The sequence below is a fragment of the Zonotrichia leucophrys genome, chromosome 5 (assembly GCF_028769735.1).
Source record: "Zonotrichia leucophrys gambelii isolate GWCS_2022_RI chromosome 5, RI_Zleu_2.0, whole genome shotgun sequence".
In the NCBI taxonomy this organism is placed as follows: Eukaryota; Metazoa; Chordata; class Aves; order Passeriformes; family Passerellidae; genus Zonotrichia; species Zonotrichia leucophrys.
In genome coordinates, this window is record NC_088175.1 from 6,922,478 (window position 1) to 6,948,134 (window position 25,657).

At 36.8% G+C, this 25,657-nt stretch overlaps 1 protein-coding gene across 3 annotated transcripts in view; it reads right to left on the bottom strand.

Moving 5' to 3' along the window:
• WDR25 (WD repeat domain 25) overlaps positions 1 to 25,657 on the bottom strand; it is a 62,153-nt gene that overhangs the window by 27,239 nt on the left and 9,257 nt on the right. For all 3 annotated transcript variants that reach the window (XM_064715927.1, XM_064715928.1, XM_064715929.1), the window contains exon 3: positions 815 to 962. In XM_064715927.1, coding sequence (XP_064571997.1) covers positions 815 to 962 — 148 coding nt within the window. The remainder of the gene's footprint in view (positions 1 to 814; positions 963 to 25,657) is intronic.

Genomic DNA, 25,657 nt, shown 5'->3' on the forward strand with positions numbered 1-25,657 from the left:
TAGTCTTATAAAAAATATTGCACCTTTGCAGGAGTTAAACACTTAAAAATAAACTAAGGGGGAAATGTAAAATTGCATCTCTTCCCTTGACAATGTCCCATTTTGGATCTAATTCATACATTACACACAGAGATATCCTATTATGTAGAGTCCCAGTGAAAGCTGCTGATGTTGGAAACACATTAAGGAGAGAAGGAATACAGAAGTGCTGACAGAAGCACTTTAGTTTGTGAAGGAGACACAGCATCCAGGAAATTAGTTGTTAAGGTTACAACAATCAAATCCCAAATCAAATTCAAAAATGCATCAAAGCAACACAAGTTCAGTCTCAAGGTTTCATACCAGAATTTAAGTTTCTATACTCCTAATTAAGGTCCTATTCAGCAAAAAGAAAAAATCACCTAATTAACTTCAAACACAAACATCAACCCAACAGAGAATGAGATACAAGCCTATGTTTAAACTAAATATATGTATAAATGTTACTGAAGTCAGTCTTAAGAGGCTGTTCAAATACTTTAATGAATTATGGTGACAGAGCATAAAAATACACATTTCATTCCATTCATCTGTGTAGTATCTGACAACATAAATTACATGTGATTGTCGACTTCAAGATATTTCAGTTTTCTCAAACTTCCCCAACTACTCTTAATTGCCAAAACACATTTTTTAAGTACAGTCACATTTCAAGAATTCTAACTTTCACCTATGGATTTGTCTATATTTTAGAAGAAAGAGTAAGGCTAGCAAGGTCCCAAGTGATCTGTACACAATAAAGAAATGGCTGTAATGCATTCTTCATGGCCTTTACCTGTTTCCACATCTGTTAAATGCAGCATGGAATCAAAGCCCCCACTGAGGATCCTTCTTCCACAGGATGACCACCGGGCAGCTCGAACAGCACAGGAGTGACAGGAGAAGGTTTTTAAACAGCAGCCTGTATCTACAGCATCCCAAACCTTAAAAAGAAGGATAAGGACACCTTTACAAAGAATCACAGTATTTTTTTCAATAATAATTTTCTACAGCAAATCACTGTAGTTAAGAAAGCTTTGCATTCTGAAGTTGTATCAAGTTGGTAACTTGATACAACTTGTTACTTGTTTCCCAGTAATATATTTTAGAAAATACAACTACTTTGACTTCAGTTTCAAAGTACAGTTGACAAAAAATTAAAAGCATATGCATTTCATGGTTCTATTTTTCCCATAGTTTTAAGATAAAATTAGAAGTTTAGCAACATCATATAAAAATACAGTATGATCAGATCTGTGACAGAAAGCTAAGCAACAAAACTATTTTCTTATAAATGTTCCTCTTCAGTAAAAACTGGATTATAAAATATCTTATGGTTGTACAATATAATACCTTTGGAGTTTAAAATGTGAAAAGGGAGAAAAAGCAAGACTTTGGGTAATGTATTTTTATCTTCAATTATATTTTCTTCTTACTGGACAAAAAGGAATTGCTGGCAGTATCATTACACAACGCATACTCAGAAGACAACATCCCATTAAAGAAAATTATTTTATCAAAAGATTTTATATCACGAAACACAGTTCTGCAATGCAAAGCAACCAATTATCATTAATTACTTGACTAGCCAGTAAAGACTGAAACCATGAGGGCCATACCCTTAGTATTCCACCCTAATCACAAGTCTAAAAAATCAGGGAAATTTTAATCTTACACTGCTTTTGAAAGTAAGTTTCTCTCTTTTAATGAGTTTTAATGATTGTTTCAAGTTTCACGGTATCAAAAAAGGGTTAATTATGTCTTGGAGGGCTTTTGGTATGAGGAAGCTAATGAATGAATCAGGATGAAAGGAAAAACAGGTGGTACATGCTTCCAATATTTTCTGTCATGTTTTAGAGATTAAGTACAAAAACTCAATTTTCACAAGAAAGGTAAAGCAAGTCCGACAGCACTTTTGAGTTTATGCTTCATTTAAAAAAAGCTACATAATTGGAAATAGCACATCCTTAAAGCTGCACATTTCCCTTGATTATATGAATTAGAACAAGTGATCCACTCTTGTGGATGAGATCCCTGATGACACCCAAGGGACAATTCAGCAGGTAACACATTTCTCTCCACTGTTTTACTTTCCATCAGCCCTTTTTTGCCCAGGTAATGGTGGTGTTGCAATGCTTTCTGAAATTAGAGTTGCATGGGCAAGGCAGTTTTGATTGAGGAAATTCACTTAGTTTAGTGCCCATTAATGTAAACTTTTAATTACAGAACCAGGTTTTGAGGAAAACAGACCAAGAGTTAAACAAGTGTTAGTGTTCAGAAACACATAATCACAAAAGTGATTGTATGTCGGTGCTTTTATTAAGAGCTCTGGGTGTCAGGGGTATTTCAACCCAAATCTGACTCCGACCATACATTCAAGATGAACATGTTTTTATATTCTATCGTGATATAACTTTCATGTTAATTATTAAAATTATAGTGCTCTATTGTATACAAAGATTTCAGTCAAGCATGGCCCCTCATAGCTCCTCCTTAAATTTCTAACACAGTTTCTCATGATTCTTCTTATGATTATACAATAATTATATTTAATTACTAAACAATCATCACATCTAACAATTATATCATTTATCATACTGCTTACGCAGGTGCATTGATCTGACAAAACACAAAGTCTAACATTTTCAGAGTCTACCTTTAACATTTTCCCAGGGCCCCACTATCACAAGCACTTAAGGGAGCAGCTTCTCCTGTCAGATCCCACTTCAGTGCAGTGCTTCTCCCCCTGCTCCTACCCAGCTCCATCAGTTTTCCCTGGGCATCATGGTGAGATGCTCAGCCAAGCAAGGAATGCTGAGCTGTAACAGAACTGCCTCGGGTTACAAGCACCAGGCTGTGCCTCCAAGGGACAGAGATGTTAACCATGCTGTATGCACAAATGGAGAATCTTCTCTATTTCATTACGAAGGAAAAGGCTTCAGATCCTATCAGAGGATCACTGCAAAGCCACCATCATGTCTGCATTTCCTTAGGGAGCCCCTTAAGCACTTCCCCATTCCTGTGTATTTCCACTGTTTAACCTGGGGTAAGTGAAAACAATGTGGTTCATGGGAGAGAGAGTTCCACTGTCCAAAGCTGGAGAGGAATTCTGCTCAGCTGCTGGTGCCTGCTCCAGCCAGGCAGCCCCCATCACTGAAAAGATGAGGGTTTGCAAAACGATGAGTCCCCTGCATCTGAGTTTGCATCTCCCTGCCCAAGACTCAGGTGTCAGATCAGCTGATTCTCCAGGGTGATGGGCATTTCAGGGTTCCAATTTCAACTGACAGAGTCAAGTGTATCAAAAATAACTTGTGTGGAAATAAAGGCCTTTCTAGTCTTTTTTCTTCTTCTTCCAAATTCTAGGGCCATTAAAGCTTCCTATTTCAAGTGACTGATGTTGAGAATCTTGCCTTCTTTGGCAAAAAAAAAGGAACATGAATTACAATCTCTTTACCAGAAGAGGATCCCAAACATATTCTTCTGAGTGGCATCTATACATGAACCTGAAAAACAGATTTCTTTTCAAAACCAGTCTAAGGCTGAAGATAAGAGCCACAACTCCATAATCTGTCACGGTTTCAAGAATTTCAAAGTATTTTTTTAATAAATTGTCTTAGAACTATTTTTAAAATTTCACTTAAAATACCAAAATATGCTAAACTTTAACCTGGTAATAAATACCTTTACAAGTAGCATTTTTAGAATAAACTCCAATATTTACATGGAAAAAGATCATATTTAGTACAGAATAAATTATTTGGGCATAGGAAGCAGCTCACTGAAAAATACAGAGACTGAGATATATATAAATCTTCATTCACAGGCATTGGAACACATGTATCAAGTATTCTAAGACTAGAAATTATTATACATCTGCCAAAGCAAGACACATTTATATGAAATGATTTTTACCAAGAGATCAACTGCTTTAAATGTTGTAGCTTGACTTCAAAACTCAGCTCTCACAGAAACTCAGTATTATTTCCAGATGAAATACTAAATACTCATTAAACCTGACATTGCTCTTTTATCTTGTGATGACCATTGTGATTTTAATTGCTGAGCTAAAAAAGTTAAAAGCACACATTTCATCCTGCTACTCTGAAAATACTAATTTTTTTGCCACATACTCAAGCAATAATGTTATACATTATAAACAATAACCAATCCATCCGTTCCCTTTATAAGAATCATAAAAACAATGAAATGTGCAACTGTTATTAGAAAAATAACACATATTATCATATTGCCTCCTCTAAATCCAAAATTATTAACTAATTAATTATACAGTATTTGAAAGAAATAAACAGCCAATACTCATTTCTGGCATAAAAGTATCATGAAAACTTTAATTTTATTTTTTCCAATTTTATTTAAATTTACTTTAAATTTAAACTGGTTCATCTTTCACTACTATTTCCTACTCTTCTGGGCTTCACTATTTATAATACTGCATTTCCATTTCTTTTCCACAATTTGTTTTCATTTCCTCTCCCATTATATAAATTATGGTGATTACATAGTTTTCTGCTAGGATTAATGTATGGGGCCAAAATGGCAGGTACAAACAGCAAAGTGACAAAATTATACTAGTGATTTCTTTACAAAAGCAATTTTCCTTTTACTTTCTCTGAGGCACATTGTAATTCAATTGCTCTTTCACATTCTCCATAGTATTTGGAAATAAAGGCTTCAGAAGTTGTTTGCTTTCCTGTGTAGCCTAGAAATGCTATGAAAATACTATAACATGTATTTGAGGCAACACAACCAGACCTCCTTGCCCTTGAGATTGGAAGTGCACAAAGCACATAAGCAACTACACAATGTAGAAGATGAGATTTATTATAGATATGTTTCCAGATCCTATTTTCTGCTTGCAGGAAAACAGCCTTGGAAAATAAAGCAGTTTGGTTGAAGATAAAAACTCTTGGTAAGTCTCAGCAGGAAGCAGGAGAGGGTAAGCACTTGATACTCAAGTAAACAGCAGTCACAGAATAAAGCTCTGGGGTCTGCTGCACAATCAACCAGCTCATAAGGCACAAAAGAAAGGCTTTTATCTTACTGATCATACACACTGGGGATTCATTCCCAAAAAAAAACAAACTACACAGTAACATAAGCAGAGGAACCAAAATAATATGAGAACTCATCATGCAGACCAAGAGTGATAAATTAGGAATTGAGCACATCTTTTTCATTGCCATGCTATGATTATCCATGATGCACTTGCCTCCAACTTCGATTGCAGAAAAGAAAACCCAGCAGCCTGACTTTTAGAAAGAGAAAGGTGCATCTATTCAAGCAGGCAGTCAGTAATTGCACAGTGAACCTGAGAACAATGATTCCATTGTGATAAATTAGAGGTTGGAAGCAAGTGAGGAATTAAGTTGTATGCATTTTGAATTTGCATGCATAGAGGAACTACAGCAGAGCCAGTCAAGAATACTAAACAATAAATCAATTTCTGGAGCATGTGTACCACCAGAATTAAAAAGTTTTTTAATGGATGGATCCATGTTCATTTCAATATAACATCCATTCTAAAAGAACTCTTCCTCCCTCAATTTAGCCAAGTTGTGTTACCAACTTCCTCTGTCAATGGCTCCTAGTGAACCACAGCAAGAAATCATTTCTTACTTGTCAATTACTATAAATATAAACGTGGCATTTAAGAAACAGCCCTGTTCAAGGATGATGTGGGATAGTACTGAGTTACAGGATGCATGAAGAAATAACCATGCTTTGACTAGAATAGACTCTGTTCCATTCCACAGTGCACTCAGGCTGCTCCACAGACTTCTGAATCTAAAAAGACATGAGCCTCTCCTGTCCCTTTTTTTGGAACAGCACTGCTCCCTGATGTATCTCAAGGAGACAAAACTGATTCCGTTTTTTTACTTTGTTTTTTAACTGAATTCAGAACTGAAAGATATGCCATATCTGCTAACATGCAATTTCTAACAAATGAAGTAGAGAAGGAAGCCTCAAACTATCTACATAAAGTGTCTTTTCTAGTTTTCAAAGCAGGCTCTGATCTCTGATCTGTACTTTAAAAGGTTCTTTGAAAATCAATGGGCCAGAGGGCAGAAATAGTCTCATGGAAAAACTATAAAAAGCTATCTCCTGCTGTTACTACTTCAGACTCCCCAGTTGGATGAGGTGCAGCTTTGGGCAGGACTGCAAGAGCTAAAAGTGCCCCTTGGTTATCTCTAACACACAGCAATAAGATAAGGGGCTACATAAGGACGTAGGTACATTCTTTTATTCATAAAACTGAGACAAGAGAGTGCCAGGAAGGGAAGCAATAAATAGCCAAACAATAAAATTGCTAGGTGTGCCTAAGCCTCTCAAGCCATTGCATGGCTTACAAAAATGTCTGATCTTGCATGTAATATATATAAATTCCTAAAGTAACTACAGGAATATTTATCATATTTTATGTTTGTTTCAATTCATGTCTTCTTAAAATATTGAGCTAAATAATACTGGTGTAGTACAAAGCAAAATTTGTTGAAAGAACCATGGAAGAAATCACTTGAACTCCTTTGTTTAAACCCGCAGTTAAACAGTGTGAAAATTAAGCTCAAAAAACCCCTGTGAGCTAAGGTCACTTTGTGTATAACCTTCAAGTGCTAATAAACTTATTTTCAAACAGTTCTGAAGGATGTAAATAGATGTTCAGATTGTTATATGGACTATGAGTGATGACATTTTGAACACACCAGCTTAATTTTCAAACCAACTGTCCCAAAAAAAGAGTTTTTCTGCAGGATTCTGTATAGCTACATAAAGCTAACACATTTTCAGATGTGTTGAACACTTGCTTCAGGAATGTTTAAAGTGTTCTAGGGAACATATTTTAAATGACAACCCTCTTCCTAATCTAGACATGGTGTAAGAAGTATATACCAATGCTGTCATTTGAACATTTACATATTTCCACTAGTTTTCTTCTTGCAGCAGTTGTAACTCAAAATCAATTATCTTACTAATCTCAAGGGAAGTACTAACTTTATTATTGCTTTAATATCTGAATAAGAGAATAAGAATTTGTATTTGGATAGCTTATTATTAGACAAGCCTTAGTACTGTAGAAACAAGGAAAATGGAAAGTAGAAAACTATAATAAATTCAATTAGCTGAGACAGCCAGCATAAGGCCTAAATTTATTATTTTTCCCTTAAAAAATTTAATATTAAAATATCACAAGTGTATTAATCAAATCAAGGTAATGAGGTATAAAATCTTCTCTTTTACAAAAAAAATGAAAAAAGGAAAACAAAACCAAACAAAACCATAAACAAACTAACAAAAACCCCAGAAACAAAATCAAACTAAACCCAAAAATAACTCAGCATATTAGACATAAGATAGTTCTAGTTTTGTAGGGGGCTTTATTCAGGCAGAAGCATTTTAAGTTATAATACTTGTGGCATACTAGTTGGCACTACTACTAGAAACTACTCAGTGGTGTGAAAACTGATTTGCACACGTCAAAAAGCTTTAATCCTACAAAATCCAGCAAAAGTTAAGTAAAAGCACTACATGAGCTTAATGCCAACCAAGCCTAAGAAACACATTTCTAATTATTTGATGTTTTATTTTAATCTTCCCTCCCACAGAAACTCAGCAGCCCTCTCCCCAAAGAAGGCTCCATAACTGTTAGTTGGGAAGCTTTGTTTGGGTGGTTTACCCATTAATAGTCAAATAAAAACCCAATCAAAAGTGCACTTTGAGCTGCCACCACCTTATAAAATGATTTTAAGAAAACACTAATGGAAGAAGATAAAACATTGACATTTTCAATTGGCAAAGGAGGGGTAAGACAAAGAAAATAAAATTCTGTAAAAAGGAAACAAAACTCCACACCACTGTGGCAAGAGCTGCCCATCTGATTACCCACAATAATGAACTATTCTTGGTAAAGCTTTAACAAGACCTATTACACTTCATTTAAGTAGACCTAACCATTCCCTACTTCAAAAGTTAACCTCCATCATGAGGAAAATCTAATCAACCAAGGCAAAATGAACACATAAATAATTTTAAAGTATACAAACTATCTGGGGTTTTGCCAGTATAAATAAATAATGTTGCCTCCACAGGAACCTTTCAAGTCAAAACTGGCAAACAGAACTCTTCAGAAAGAAGTAAATTATATTTTAAAAATGGTAACAGTAAGACACTGAACAATACTGACATAAATATTTCATAGACATTTCTATTAAAGAATTTGCAAATTATATATTCCCATTGTATCAAGTGTCCTCAGGACATACCAATCTCATCTGTGAAAATACTTTTTTTAACCATTTGATTCAGAAATGGAAAAAGTAAAGAAAACGTGGACTCTGGTGAATTCCTATTTCTTGGATGCCATTTGTTGTGGATGCTAAGAACTTGTCAGAGAGGAAAGTCAGATAAACTTCCCCAGGCATTGCCCTGGGAAGTTTTGGGAAAGTTCAGAGAAAGAATTAAAACCATTCTAATCTTTGCAGCTGGTGTTTTGAAGGTGTTGTTTACTTGGAAGAGGTGCACAAGAGGGTGTTGTTCCTAATTAGCCAATGGTGTGAGGGACATTGATTAAGGACCAGTCAGGTTCAGCTTTATCATAACTCTCTATAAGAAGGATGTGGGTCTAATAAACTCAGTTTTGCCTTCTGAAGACAGGAGTCTGTGTGTCCCTTCATCCACCCATCCTTAATACAACAGCCACCATTCATGCTGGAATTACAGACAGAAAGATAAAATGGAGAGCTGAGACCTTATTTCCATTCAGTGGTTTCAATATCCTTTCCCTGTTAATTATCTGCAGTTTCTGGACAAACAAGCTCATCCTCCAGCATTTCACCCCCTCTCAGAGGGAGGCCAGCACAGACAGGGGCTGCACAGCCCCTACACACAGCTGGGGTAGGATGAAATGCTGCTAAACATGCATGGATGCAGTAACACGGACTAGCAAAATACTAATAACATATTCAAACACTTGATAAAAGTAAATAAGTGCTAGAATATTATATAATTATTCAGAAGTAAGCCCTGCTGCTCTTATAAACTGAAGCTAGAGATTAGAATGAGTTTGTTTATAAAGAATGTTTACCTAAAATTAATATTTCTATGATAAGAACTGAAATACTGTTGAAGTATGAACAAGTTCAGGGTGAAATCTTGAAAATAAAACCATGTTTGACGGGGTTTTGGGTGGGGCTTTTTTGTTTGTTGGTTGGTTTTGTTTGTTTTTTTTTAATGTCTTTCATACCACAATCATGGCCATTTCATTGTGTTGTAGCATTTCCAGTGAACATCTAGTTAAGATTTGGCACCAAGCTTTGAGTTTTAGGGGCACAAGGTTTTACTGCAGTGCAGTGTGCTTGGCAGAGAAGTTTGTTTTTCTAAACAGAGGTGAGGGTTACAAGTTTCAAATATGCATTTATTTTTAGTATCACAATGTAATACAAGGCATGTTTGTATTGCAACAAGAACACATTACAAAACAACAAAACCACTTTAAACAAATTAAAATCAGCAGGAGCTATATGTCTTACTTGTTTAATGAATAGTACCAGCAGCACAGGTTCACCCCCACTAAAATGAAAAAAATATTGAAACAAGATCAGTAAGATGATCTTACCACTAAAAATACTTCCAGGAAAGTGGACAACTGAAGAGAAGGAGTAACACAACTCAGAGTTCCTTAGATTTCATCTGAATTTCTCTACAGGAATCACTGCCACTCCAGCAGGGGACTGTAAACCAAAAACTGAGGAGACCTAAGAACTATGTCTAAAAACCAAATGCTGAAGAACCTAAGAACTATCAAACTTTTTCAATTTTGTCAACTATAATCAAGCTGGCAAAGACACAGAGGGATGTGAAAAAGCAAGCTAGTTCCTGGTAATAAGTATTAGAGCTTTAATTAAAATGTCAGTTAGAATATAGTATAAAACTGTTCAAACACAGCCATCATACAGTTGCTAGCATTTTTTATTAGTTATATTTCTTGACAGTATTAAGTTGCAAGTAAACTGACATGCCTATTTTCATTACTTTTATGGGGTTTTTTTCTACATTGGCAAGTGAAATCTTCATAGTTCTAGCTTCCCTCCTTGGAACCAAAATATCATTAGTAAGAAAATTCTCCTGAAACCATTTTATTTTCCTTTAAAAACTTCAGGGAAATAAATTACACTGTTAGACTTTCAAAACACATTGATTCCTTCTACAAAGCACAGATTTGTTTGTTGGAATGTTTTAGACCACATGTATCATTTTAAAAGACACTAGAAAACTGCAGACATTCACAGAATAAAATCTTCACTAAATGAGATCAAGATCTCTAAACACACTGATCATTCTTTTGATTTTTGTTCTGGCAGACAGCTAATTTTCCCACTTCTCCTTTGTTCTTAAAAAGGAGACTCCAAAGGAATGGAGATGCAATAGGTGTTAAGAGCAGCATTCTTTCCCCTGTTCTAAGATTTGAAGAAACACTTTGCGTTTCATTGGTATGACACCACTCTAAGTAAAACCCTGCTGCCTAAGAGTCCTTTAAAAGCCAGCAAGACTTGTGGGACAGCAGCAGAGCTGGCAGCAAACACCCTTGGACAGAGGTGTCAGCTCAGCATCCTCTGAACGGGCACCTCCCTTCACTCCTGGCTTCAGCACAAACTCTGCAGCACCAAGACCTCAAGTGGAGATCAATGAATCAGTCACAATTCACACAACACTTGCTCATCCTTCTAAAAGGCCTGGAAGATGCAACCTCTGAAAACTACACTAATTTAGACACACTGAGAACTGCAAAAGTTTGAGCATATATTAAGGTGTAGGACCCATGTTATGTTACATTTGACTTTGGCTACAAATGTTAATGTCCAAATGAATCAATAATGCAGAGCTGCCCATGACAGCTTGGGGTAGCATTTTACTGAAGCTATATCACACAATTACAAATAAGCTGGAGTCGTCTTTACCTTCAGAGAAAGAAACATCAGAGCCCCCTCTGGCAGCTGTACAACTTTAACATGTTGATTTGTTTCCACAGAAATAGCCTTATCCTGCAGTTCAGAAACAGGAGTGGAGAGAAAAGATGGCTGCAAGCCCACTGTTTGTTTAAGTTCTTGCAGTAAAGGTCTTGAAGTAAGAGCAGGTATTTATTTTCCTTACCCAGAGCAGAATACATTTTGATAAATACAAGTAGTTTGATTATTTAGGTGACACTGATGATAATGCCAAATTTTAGTTGTGTAGCAGTGATGACTTTGTACTGAAATCAGGTTAACCAGAACAAGAGAGCACCAAAAAATAGGTAATTTGTTTGGATAGTTTTCTTTTTAATTAAATCAAATATTTATTAATTGCTTTGAAGAGTGCATCTAGCCTGAGGGCTGCAGGGATAAACTTTGGCTGAGGTCTTCTCAAGATTTTTCTGCATAAGATGTTATTTAGCAGGATGGATGTACAATATAGGGACCTCCACTTGTTCTAGTTACATTAGGGTCACCGAAACTAAGAATTTTTCCATTTTTTCTTGAGGAAAACATTCTGCTTTACTACAATTGTTTGTGCCATTACTGAGTTATTATGATGCTTATGTGTCTCTAAGCGCTGGGGAAAATAATGGGAAAAACAGACAAGTTTATGGTCCAAGTGACAAAGGTCTCTCAGTGTAAGGTTTGATCTCCTGCTTCCCCTGGAACAAACTGTTCCTTGTGCTGTGAATGTTCTGCCTTCAACACACACATCCAAGTCCTGCATGGGAATGGGAAGTGCTGCTTCCTATGGAAATTAAAGAGCCTCCAGACAGCTCCTAACACAAGGCTGCCTCCCCTAATCCTCAATGACAACTCCTTCCTGGGAGATCTCAACAAGGTCCAAATCTCTGCAGCAGGAATTCCTGATCAGGTGGGTCTCCACTGGATGTATGAGGGTAGATATTATCTAGTATGAAATCTGTGAAAAATACTGTTAAGCCTTGAAAGCTGAGGAGCATCAAAGAATGAGTAACAGGGTGAGATTCAAGTGATTGATTATATTAGGGATATTTGCATTCCCTGGCCACTCATGAGGAGTGTAGGAGGCAGATACCTCAAACACATCAGGATTTCTCAAATTTACACATTGCACCCCCAGGATATTCAGTGTCCCCCATAAGATCTGCTGACTCAAAGAAAAGTTTGCCCCACAGATGGGGATGGCCATCTAGTGTGCAGCAGTGCAGACACATTAACCCTCAGCAAATTCCTGACTGTTAAATGTAATAAAAAATCCTGCTCTGACAGAGTTATCTAGAAATGTTCTAAAACAACTTGCCTATTTTAATTTTGTTGCTGTTTCTGCAGTTTCCCTCCAAGCACACAGCAGAGTTCAGTTTTATTCACTCAGCACAGCCATCACCATAACTCAGCCCTGGCCCTGTTGTGGGGCCAGGCACAGTGCAGGGCTGTCACCATGTCATGCTTACTGTACCAACAGGAGCTTCCCTTCCCTTCCAGCTTCCCCACATGTTCTATTGCTCATAATAAATATATTTCACCTCTACATTGATCTCCAGCATTTCCCACCCATTCCCACCCTTCATATCCATATGTCTCTATACTAAAGAGGGGGATGGCTTGGGTTTGTTCCCCCACCAGCATTACTCCAGCTGTCTCAGGTACACTGAAACTTGACTAATTCACACTAATTTTAGCACAGATAAACAACATTGGCTATGTCATGCTATTTTCAAGTACATTCCTTTTTCAAATGAAGTCAATACAGCAACTCCTCTTCACCAAGCAATTTACACAGCATCAACATGCATGATTAGAATACTCAGATTTTTTTTTCTTTTAGGGAACTCAAGTATCTACACATTAACAGCTTTACATAAAACTAAACTGACCAGCTTTTGTTATTCCTCCTTTGCATATCCATGCAAACCACTAGACAAAAAGGGGCCTGCCATTCCTGTGACAAACAGCAGAAGATTGCAAAGATGTTTAATATTCTTTGTAATATAGCTCAGTTCCTATAACATCATTTAGATTGCCCTACGGAGTTTCTGTACTTTGTACTTTATAACATTTAATCTCTCTCCTGTGAAATCTTGAAGAACAACCTATTCCATAAGTCAACCCAACAGAAAGTTATTGACAATGATTTCATGAAGAGCTTTGTCCCAAAGGGCATTGGCAGGTAATTTGCAAATCTAATGTACCTCTAGTCAGCAGAGGGTTTTCAATGCTCACTTACATTCTTACAATGTAGCACAGTGATACAGCCCCCCTGAAGCTGAATGAGAGATCTTTGATTATGTTTTTCATCAATACAAATTACAACACTTTACATCAAATTTTAAGATTCAAAAAATAACCTTAAAAGAACAACTACTTACTTTTTTTACATTCTGCACAAGACTTTGGTAAATAGGTTTTTCTTTATTAATAGGTCGGGAGCTGTTTATTTCAATAATAAATTGCAAAACATCAACACAGACATAATATTCATTCTAAAAATACAGGATTTTTTTTCTTAAAGCAAATAAGCATATAAAAATTTTGTACTTGTTTTACCTAGATATCATAAGCTGAAGAAAACAGAAATTTAAGACAAGAAGCTGTACCTCAAAGAGAGATTATTACTGTAGTCCAAATGTTTCAAAGCTAGTTTCCAGATGTAACTGACTTTTTAAATTTAACTAGGAGTACAGCTCAAATGAGAAGCACTGCTACACGAGTGTGGGTGGAAGCATCTATAAATACTCACAACCTTACATGTTAAAAAGTATCTACTATGCTCTCCAGCAATAGTTTAGAACTAAGGTAACACGCTTGCATATTTATTGTGATTTTGTCATATTGTGGAGATTGTATCACTAACTTTCATTTTACAGCTGGTGTGAGAGCATGCCTTTGCAACTGGAAATGAAAATAATGGCTCCTGCTAAAACCCTAGGAGCAGATTAAAAACTAACTTTCTCCTCCATGGATGTTGACTTGAAACTATGAATTAATGACAGAATTATCAAGGAGCAGATATGAACATACTGACACTTGCAAACATTGCCTGGCATTTACACAGGACCCAATTAAGTTATTTTTAACTAGAGAAGTAAATGTAGTATTTAGTTGTTTTAAAATACCCACCACTGCCCTCCCCTGTTTTGCTCTAAAGCCTGATGAACACACTTCATTTAGCAAGCAATAATGCAGAACTGTGGCATTCTATCTGCAGGGGCAGCCTCTGGTTACATTCCCATAGCGCAAACCTTGATCAGCACATCAGTGCAGTGGCACCATGAGAAATCCCAGTTAAACTCAGCCCAGGGAAATAGCTGTGTATCCAGCAGAGCATCTCACCAGCCACTGAGCAGCTCTGAAACCCAGCTGGCTCAATTGCTCTGGGCAGCAGAGCCCTGAATGTGCTCATAAGGTCCAGCACAGGTCCCAGAGAGCTCAGCTCCTTGGCACCAGTGCAACACAAACATTTCAACCATGCAGCCTCGGGTTCAGCATTTCTCACTGCAGCACCAGTACAGCACTGTGGGATTCACATCCTCTGAACCTGAGAAAAGAATGATAAAAACAATTCTTATCTCATTTGCTGCTCCTGTGTTGTGCCAAAGTAGAATGCAATATGGAGATTGCTTACCCAAAGTGATGGTGTTTTGTTTCCCTGGCCTATCAGGGCCAAGTGTGTGTGCATTCTGTCAGTCAGCAGACAGTCACGAGATTCTGGGCAGTTGAGTTGAGTTGGGTGCTTGTGCAGATTCAATTTAGATGTAATGCAATATAGTATAGAATTATATACTATAATAAAGTAATTAATTAGCCTTCTGATATCAGTGGATATCAGTCTGATGCATCAGTGGATGCATCACTTTCTCCCCCACTTTCTCCCCCAGGGGTTGCCCTGATTTAGTAGACAACACACCTACAGGAAGTGTTACTTCACCTGGTAATATTTCACTGCATTTACTTCATTGCCACTGCAGACTTATAGAACAAGGAATTTCAAAATTCGAAGTTAATGCAAATATTTGGGGTTTGGCTTACTTGAAAATTCTGGTAGCACTGTAGGCTACTATCTCCTAGCAAAAATTTAAAGATACTAGTGACAGTTCTGGCCAACTTTTCAAGAGTATTTAAATCTATTTAAGCACATAAATGTGAACAATTTCTAAAATAAACAAGGAATGTCAGCAGCTGAATATCAAGTTTTTTGATAATTCAGACTCTGTACTGAGATACTCAAGAGCAGATTTCTCAAAGAAAACAAGAGCCTTTCATGTATGCAGGAGTAAAAAGTAAGCCAAAAATGTTTTGTTCCAACCCATTTGGCATAGCAGACACATGGGAAAGCTTTTTGACATCATTACCAGACCATTTAGTTAGAATGTGTCTATGACATTACCTAAATACTTAAAATCAACACCTGGTGGTTGTGAAAAGTTTTTTTCCTCCAAGTCACTCTACAGATGAAAAATTGTCATTGGGAAGTTTCCCCAATGAAGTCCTTACCAATTCCAACACTATTTTCACATAACATGTTGAAGACCCTTCCACAATCAGATCCACTTTATTATTTTAGCTTCCTATTACTCAGTGTCTCCTCCATTTGTGCTGCCATCACTAAAACACTTTTACTACTTGAAAAATATTCATCACTCCCCTTAGTTATGCCTTTCTGTACCTGCAGTTATCTCCCCTCCCACTGCACAAAGCAACGATAATTAGTTTAATTAATCTTCATGACTGTTCCTAAAATTTAGTAACCTTTCTTCCTGTTTTCCAAACTAGTTTGAAATTGATGTCTGAGAGATCAAATATCTGCTTAGCATGTTGTAAGTGCTGTCCCAAATTAAAAACTTGAAAGTATTTTATGTACTATATAGAAAAATATTATTCTGAAATGTAAGCTACAGGTTATTACCAGGATTGCAATGGACTCTCCATTCATACAGGTTCATGAAATGCGCAGGCAAAGAGAATATGCAATTTGTAAGTAAAAGAAGTTGACAATAGAGGTTTTCGGCTAATGTAAGGCTCTTTTTTTATATATCTAAATATATGTATTTTCAATATACATGCACATATACACATAAGCACACATAAAAAGCACTGCTGCAAACAAGTCAAAAGAATGATTCACTATTGAAGATATATTTTAATGGAAAACCTTGAAGAGAATCCTTGCATATTTCTATTAAGTTTCTACCTGAAAAGCAGAGAAGAAAGATGGAAGAGGAAACCTGGAAACTAGAATATAGGGAGGATTTTCTAGGATCTATGAGGGTTTTTTTTTGGTTGCAGTGTAAGCTTTCTTGGGCTGTGGAATGCTCTCTGCCAAGAAAAAACATCCTCAGAGAGAGAAAAGCATACAGAGCATAAGTGCTGTGACTGAAAAAAACCCTTCTGGTATTATCATAAGCCATATTTCTTTAGCTGAAGATGTCAACACACCTTTGTAACACCTCATGATGGATCTAGCCTGCCAGCCTAATTTGCTACTTCTTCTCTTTTCTTATGCTGCCTAGGGAAAAAAAAAATCAACTGATTGCTTTTTCTAAAAAAAAATATTACACACATCACAGTTCAGGTGTTAAAAACCAAATGGAATGAAATAACTGATTATCTGTGCTGCAGTGGTACACATAAAGAGCATAGAGGGCCTAAGCAACTGCAACAATTTCAAAATTATTTAAATAAAATCTGGATTTTATACTGAGAAACCTTTAGAAGCAAAATACATTTTTCACAGTAGGTAAGAGATTCCAGAAACATAAGTACTACCTTGAGTAATTATTGTTAATTAACTAGCAATGAGGCACTATTTCCAAATGTGACATTTAAAGCACATAATGTGATTGTGAATATTCACAAAGATAATTAAGTTCATCTGCTTCAAGTCCTTGATTTCAGTGCATCTGAAAACACTTCTTAAACTATCATTAGACCTGTAATCAAGTATTTTGTTGCTCAGGAAAATTGCATACCTTTGCTTACCTGCTAAGATTGGGATATGTATTCAAATGCCAGTACGTGGCTTTTGAGAAGAAACTCTCCTTCAGGCAAACACTGAGGAGAAAAAAAACACTAATTCTGATTGTTTTCTCAAAAGGGACCATTAAAAATTAATTCCTCACACCATCAGATGGAAACAAAACCAAAGATTTCTGAGTTTCCCTAACTGAACTCAAGATCACAAGACTGATGTGAGCCATACTTGACTGAAAATCTTCATCATCAAGTCAAAGGTACCCCCAATGCACATACTGAGGATACTATTCATGTTAGGTTGCATACTTTCTTCCATCTTCTTTATAGCTAGATCCATTTCTTTACAAAAAGAAAAATGCAACCAAATTCAGGAATGAAATACAATGTATAATGTAAAAATGTGAAAATCAGAAAAGCTACTGACTTCATTCTCTTGGGAAAAAAGTTTAAACCGTTACTTTTCAGAGGGAGAAGGAGTCTTTGATCATCAACTCTGATCTTGATCAAGACCTTCTTGGAGATATAAACTCTGAAAATAGCAAAAAAATGACCCCAAGAACAGAATGTCAGAAGAGTCATGACTTGGTGTTTTCTCCTTTGTTCTTTTAAGAGTAAAGACAGCTTCTTTCCACTGGAAAAGAGATTAATGAATAATGGGCTCCAAGATGGAGAAGAAACATTTAGACAGCGTTCTAAGGTACAAAAGGTTAAATTTACTCTATTGCTCTCCAATTATTTGACATAGAGGATTTTTAATCAGTCAAAACAACAGTGTGAATTATTATGTACTCTAAGGACGTCCTACTGGTCTGCATCTCTCAGCCCAGTTTGAACAGCAGTTTTTTTCAATGCCAGAAAACTCTTTCTTGATCAAACTCTTATCAAGGATTATGTTTGAAGAGAAAAATAAGGCAAAATCTTTCTAAAAAAAGAAAAATGAAATATTCTTAAGGTGCATAGTGCCAAGAAACTCCTGACCTTGTCTAAAAGCCAGTTCCTGCTGCTGCCTGGCTGCATTAAGTGTAGATTTACTATTCTACTTTAAAGTCCATTGCAAGCACAGGCAATGCCCACTGCCAGGAGAGCAGAGGGGATGAGACACTCTGTGTCTCATTAGCCCCAGCCAGCACCCTGCTCACACCAGCAGCCAGCTGGACCTCACCCAGGGGGTGTCATCCTCCAGGAAAGAGTTGGTCCGTTCTCAGCAGTGAAAGGAGAACACCTGAGCCCAAACATGGCATACATCTCATACAACCAATTCCAGGCTTGCAAAGAACCTCCTCAAGAGATCTACATGTTACCCACCTTCCCCAAGATCTGTTTCCTTAAACTATAAATAGACTGAGAAAACAAGAAGAAAGAAAATGTTCTAAAGTCGCTGGAGATGAGCAACAGCAAGAATTATGAACATGTTGCTACACTCCTACTAAAGACATGACTTCAGATAAAAGTGATCTTCAACCTAACTAAACAATAAAATCATAACTGTAGTTCTCTTCCAAGTGCTTTCAGAGAAAAGTAACCAACTCAGGATTATCCAAAAGAAGAAATACAGAAGAGTAAAACTTACTATAGATCTTCCTTTCCCTTTCTTTATTCTGTGCAAGAACACTGGAATGCTGTTGAAACACTTTCTTACAGTCATTTAGTAGTGACCTTTGGCAAGTTTCATGAGGAATTATTCTGTTCCTATATAAAGTGGTCAGCAAAATAAAATAGGCTGTGAGAGGTTAGATTACACTAAACACTGCTACACCAACATTACTACCACCAAGTGCAACAGGTTAGCCCTAAGGCAAGCCAGGTTGCCAAACTGGCATTATTTGAAGGCCAACTGCTCCAGTGCACATCCTCAAAGCTACTGGACAGTTTAAATCTGGACACTTTAAATCCCCCACAGCAGTGGGTTACTGCTTTCTATAACAAAACAACCAAGGAATAGAAGGAATAATTAAAAAGCAAAACTATGCCATTGGTATTTTCTCCTATTATATTTGTAAGCATGACAAAATAATGTCTTCCGACAGTTCAGGGGAATAAAAATGTATGTTTCTGATGCTCATCACTGAATTTACAGCAAATTAGGAGGAAAGCAACAGCTTAAATCATGTTTTTCAATTGAATTCATCTGTTCTACAGAGCTGGCATGATGGTATTAGACCATATGCACCATAACACATAGATTATTGTATGCTATTTTCTCAAACCATTCTAAAATCCAAATTAAGTATCCTGTGAATAATTGCAGAGATTTGTACCAAAGAAGCCTAGAAATTAACATGTAATACCTATGTATTAGGTAACCTAAATGAAAAATCAGAAATTCTCAGAAAAAAATATCAAATAGTTGAGCAAAGTCAGACCAAACAGCAAGATTCATACCAACAGAGACTTTGTTTGACATTTTAGTCATCTGTATCAATCAATCTTTTTTAGCTAGTTCCCACTATTTACAAGAGAGATGGGCTTACCAAATGCTGAGTAATACAGCAAGCTGACAAGGACAGAAAAGAGAGAAAACAGGAAAATGAAAAGAGAACCACTATTTTTTACTCTGAAGACAGGCAATCTTTACATTACAATGCTCACCAAAAAAAAGTAATTTGTAATAAGTGTATACATTCAGATATTTAAAATAATCAGTTATCAAGGACTCTGTCCTTCTCAAGAGCAAAGAAGGATCAATCCTCCTTCTGCCACCAATCCTCCTCCTTTAACATAGCATGTTCTTTATTGTGCAGAAAGATTCTGGGACAACTACACCTGAAGTTAATAACAAGTTTTCCATAATCCATTGACTCTAAGGAATATGCTCATATAGATCACATTCTCAGCTAGCTAAAAGTTATGACAGTGACTACAAATTAGCTAAAAAATAGCAATTGTACATTCATGCTGGGCAGACAGTGCAAGAGAGTAACTTCCCACACACACCAAAACAAAGTGAAGACTTCCCATGTAGTTTGCAGATAACCTTTAAGTGTTTTGTGACTAATCACTGCACTATGGCTAACCCTGTGGATGTTCCTCAAATGGCAAGTTCCTGGAAAATGCAGAAGTGTAAAGTTACAATTTCCTTACACATCAGCTAGTGATTCAAGCTATAGTTTGTTCTAAAATATGAAAAATCAGAATTATTTTAGCATAAGACAAAGCTAAGTATAGTGAAGACACTTAAATCCCCACCTCTGCTGAACATTATGTATCCACAAAAATTTACTTCAGATATATCAGCTACTCCATACACAGCAGTGGGTGTGTTTGGGATGACAAGGTTCAAGCAGAGCAATTTGATGCACATATTCAAGTAATTAAAGAGAAACATACATTTAATGACAGGTAGCTATTAAGATTTACTTTTAAACCACTAAATTCCCTACTGCTGCCCCTCTGTGGGAGAAGAACATGGCATAAATGTGGCAGCTTCTCATCAGCTTCAGAGTGCAGTATAGTCTGTGTAGTAGTGTGTTAAGAATAACACATGGTGCTCACAACACCCAAAAGCACAAACCCACTAGTGGCTCCTAGCAGACAGTACTCGTGCCCAGAAAACACTTCAGCAATCAAAATCTTACCAGCAAGCAAAGGAGAACTTCAAATGTACTGCAGCTCTCCAGGAGATAATTAGCTAAATTACTATAGCCATCTATTAAATAATCTGGTTTCCCCTTCATCTCTATGAATCATATTCATTAGCATCAATCACTTCTTCAAGTCACAAACATTTATGCTCTATTAAAAGCAGGGATTCCTCAGAAGTGCTAGACACCTCAATTTCAAACTCTCAGCACTTTGGAGATAAATTGCCTCAAGAATCCTCAGTTCCTACAGGTAAGGAAGGACTGGCTACTTCCACAAGCATATCCCACAGACACTTGCATCCCACAGATTTGGAGCACCCACTGTTGGTGTAAGAAGCACTGTTCTATTCACAACATAAGTCTTAGCAACTTACTCCCAGCTTCTGAAACACTGTGGCAACTCCTGCTGGCCTGGGACTTAATTCTGAAAACAGGAGAGAGAAAACCACCACAGACAAACTCCTTTTAGTTTTATGGATTTTTTTCTTAAGCTTCAGTTAAACAGCAGGTATTAAAATTCAAATCATAGCTGTTTGTACTGTACCTCAATACTATCCTACTTTTTAATATAAAACTGCCAATCAGCTAAGGCTACTCGTGCTTTACAGCTTTATATTGATCTATGTACCTATATAAAATCAGATACCATCAGACACCACCTTCTTCACAGAGTCAATAAAACAAAGTACAAACAAAACAAACAAAAAGGAGCCATTAAAAATTAATAACCTGTCTCATTTTTGCACATCATCCACTGGGAGCACCTGGCACAGCAGGGACAACAGCAATGGACAAGTTCTGGTGACCCAACCATCAGATGAGTGGTGGCTGCTCATCAGCACAGCAGAGCTGGACACTGCCAGCTGTGCACCCACTGACAGGGTATTTGTGCAATGGCACAGAGTAACCCATCACTGTAGCAGGTCTAAAATTAAAAATAATGGCAGACAGTTGTACTTTGTACAGTTGTAATTTCTTTTGGGAAGAAATCACTAATCCAAATTTACAAGTAATTTCTGTCCTTCCCCAATGTTAACCAGGTGATTTTCTTATTTTAAAAAGTAGTTTTTGGAGTCTTACTGCCCACTCTGATTTGGAGTAATATCTGAGGCAGTACACAGCGATTTAGAACAGTTATCTGAAAACCTGAGCTATAATGAATCTTGCATTTATCAGGCAGCCTGGGCAAGTTTAATTTTCTTTACAACTTCATCCTTTCAACCAAAAAAATAAACCATTTATTATTTCCAAGGCTATTGAGAATGTTAATAACTGGAGGGAGAAAAAAAAAAAACAAACAAAACACAAACAAAAACAAAGAGAAAAACCCAAAAAACCAAAATATTAAAGATCCTCTTCTCTGGAAAATATAGATGCAATCTTAAACCCCCTGATGTCAGTGGCATAACCCAGTATTAAACATGAAAACTAGTTATTTGATTATGGAAATAAACTATTAATTATGTCAAGCAGCTACGTGTTTTGCTAGCAATGAGGACATTTTAACTAGCACCATTTCAGTACCAGCAAGCAGAGTAAGATTGTACTACCTAATTAATTTTAATTTCTTCTGCATTGTTAGCATAGTGCTAGCTTTAACATGTTTATATGACTATGTCAGCCCTTACCACCTGCACCCCTAACTCCCATCCTTTCCATAGAAAACCAGCTGTGTTATCCCTTAGTGGATAAAAATACAAAATTCCAAGCACTAGTCACAATGTTCAGAATGAGAAAAATTATTTTAAAGAGTAAATTATAATTTGGAAAGAGGCAAGGAGACCAGAGAAAAGGACAGATTCCTGGTTCTGACTTCAGGAAGCAAGGTGTTACACAGCTGGCACAGGCACGACACACAAGCACATGAAGTCTTCACTATCATGCCCAGTGCTCTTAATCCACCTACCAACAGAAACATCTGAGAAAGGCAGAAGTTTTTATAACACTTTGGTATGTCCTACAAGAAAAACAGTAGTTTTATTAAAAAGAATATAAAATAAAGCCTCCACAAGCAGAGTGAAGGTAAAGACCAGCCTTAACAATCTAAACAGCCTGGCAGCCAGCACACAGGAGCTGCAAGACAAACTCAACACAATTCCACACCAGCCACTAAATGCTTTTTCTTTGAAGAGACATAATTACTGCAATGAAACATGATATGTATGATAAAGGACTGTAAGTCATTAGTTCCATAGTAATGAAGCAAGTTCTTTGATGAACAAGGGGTTTTCTAACGTTTCTTTCTCCTGTAATTTAAAGGGAATTTGTAACTAACAGTCGTTTTTATAGAATAAATATATAGGAAAGGCATCAATTAAATTCTTTCTATGAGGCTCCATCCAAAGATCAAGTGTTAGCATCCTTGATGCATTCACTGGTATTATGACCTTGAAGATACAGCTATATGACACATGCTAAAAATAAAATCTGCTTTAAAAAGAGCAAGTGAAAATAATAGAAACTTCAGGAAAACTCTTTGTAGCCCAGATGCCAGATAAATCTTACACAAGTAATCTCTCTATAGAACCTGAAAAAGTAGAGCAAAATTTCTCAAAAAGTTGTTTCCTTGACAACATTGACAAACCAAGGGTAAGGAATCAAAGTCATGAGATGCCTTGTGGTTTGTTAGCAGATTTTTTTAAATATATAGCAGTATGTAAGATGCAGCTATAAAGCCAGATTTCTAGAAAAGAAGCAAAGTTAGATTGGTTTTATTTATATTTTCAAACAGCAAAATTATTCAGAATTTCTTAACTGTTACAAAAAAAAATGGTACTCCCATAATATATTATAGTCACTTAAGAACTTAAAACTACTTTAGCACATTCTTTTCCCAAGTACCAAAATCTTGACTTTTTCACCAGCAATCTTACTGACACACCCAGAATGGGGACAAACCATCATTCGTCTGTCCCATCTCAGCTGACATTCTGCCATTGGCCTGCCCAGTACATGGTGCTGGGTGTAACTGGAGAGCTTCCCTTGGACATTCCCAGTTCAGCTGCATTGGAGGCTCTGCCCCACTGCCATCCCTGGCCCTGACTCTGCCCTGGCAGGAGCACAAGGCTGCTTTCTCCTCTGCTGCTTCAGAGACTCAGGAAACAACTGCAAGAGCTCCCAGCAGAAAGGAAGCGCAGAGCTCACCCATTAAGGACAGATGGGTTGCTAGGAAAAAAGTCAGATAAACACTTTAAATCCCTCAAACTTCTACAAATAATGATACAAGTAAGCAAAACACTTTCTAGGTAAGTTGAGTGAACAGATTCCTTTCTTCCACATCACTGTTAAGGATATTTAGAAGTCAGTTTCCATAATTTTGGATTTCCAGAGAAGAAAGGTTTGTGAAACAACACTGTCACAACAACCAGTTACCCTGTGCACCTCACCTGTGGCCACTTTGCATCTGTTGATCAGTGTCAACCAAATTTCACAGAAGACCTCAAGTGTTTTTCTCTCAAGGCTCAATCATGCTAAGCAGCTGAATAAAAGATACTGCAGAAGCTCCAGAGAAAGAAATTGAAGAGGATTTGTAGTCAGACTCAAAATACAGACAGGCTTCACTAACTTTCCTGCTCTTGGAAGAACTTTTATTTTCAAATTTTTTTCTTTAAATAGTTCCCAATTTATTTTTGCAGGGGTGAGGGGGAACACAGCTACACTGTGAAATATCCATCCCACTCTTCTCCCCCACGGCCACATCCTCTCGCACAGCCACAGTGCAGTCAAAAAATGTTTCACAAGAACACTGAGGGTATCACTCCTGCATTCTTTAAGGAAATCCTAAGTCAGGAGTCATTTCCAAGTGGAAAAAACCTCAAGATATCACAAAGCTAAAAACCTCACCCAGAAGCTGAGAGGTTCACTGCATTTTTGCCCTGTTTTCCTCAAATGTCAGTTTTCATACAAGTATTAAGATAAATTCTAATCCAAAACAGTACTGAATTTAGTTCCTGTTAGTGCAGAAGGAAAGAAACAATGGCTTATCAAACCCTACAGAGATGAGGATGCTGCTATTTATACTCAAAGAAACATACTCCTTTGAAAAAAATCCTTTGAGGCCTAAGAGTTGTCAAACACTCAGAACATAATAAAAACTATACAAGTCATCTCCAGCTGTGGATTCTGAAAAAGTGAACAAAGGCATTACAAGGATTTCTGTTTCCTTGACAACTGCATCACTGGAAACAAGGAAATAATTAAAAAAATATATCTCTCTAACAGCACTCTCTAAACATTATCAAGGTACTAAAATACCAAATATGAAACAACTCTTACCCACACAAACCTTTGGGATGAAGAGACCAAAATTCACCACTTTGATGAACTGTTCTTTGCTGATATGTGTCGCCAGCTTCTGCAGAACAATTGGGAGAGCTATCCATTACATTCTGACCTGGATTAACATCTACCCATGGCACAGTCAGAAGCTTTCCCTGGTGGTCAAATACATTCCTTCCTGCATGATGTTCCTTTTCTTACAAAAATAAACATGATGGAGGGTACTTCTCATTGAAGTGTATGAAATAATTTTGTTACAAGATGATCAAGGTACACAAAAAAGGCTGGTATTACCATGCATGTGCCTATCACATAGGTGTACTGCCATCTTAATAACCAGCAATCCTAAAGTCACTGGGAAAAACATGCACAGTTCTAAACAGAGAAGAGAAGAGAAGAGAAGAGAAGAGAAGAGAAGAGAAGAGAAGAGAAGAGAAGAGAAGAGAAGAGAAGAGAAGAGAAGAGAAGAGAAGAGAAGAGAAGAGAAGAGAAGAGAAGAGAAGAGAAGAGAAGAGAAGAGAAGAGAAGAGAAGAGAAGAGGGCCAGAACCTTCATAAAGAGAGTTTTGCTTCAGTATTTCTGCTAATATTTAGCAGCCTCTTCAACAAGAAAACAATGGGTTTTTTTCCACATCTAGGTAAGCAGCACACAATATCCAGAATATTAGCATTTCCTTGCCACTTCCAAGATAATGGGGAGAACTACTTGTTATTTTTAATATACAGTATTAAAAATGTATCAACAGAGATCTTCAAAACATTTGAAATAAAGAACATATGTATCAAACAGGATGACTTC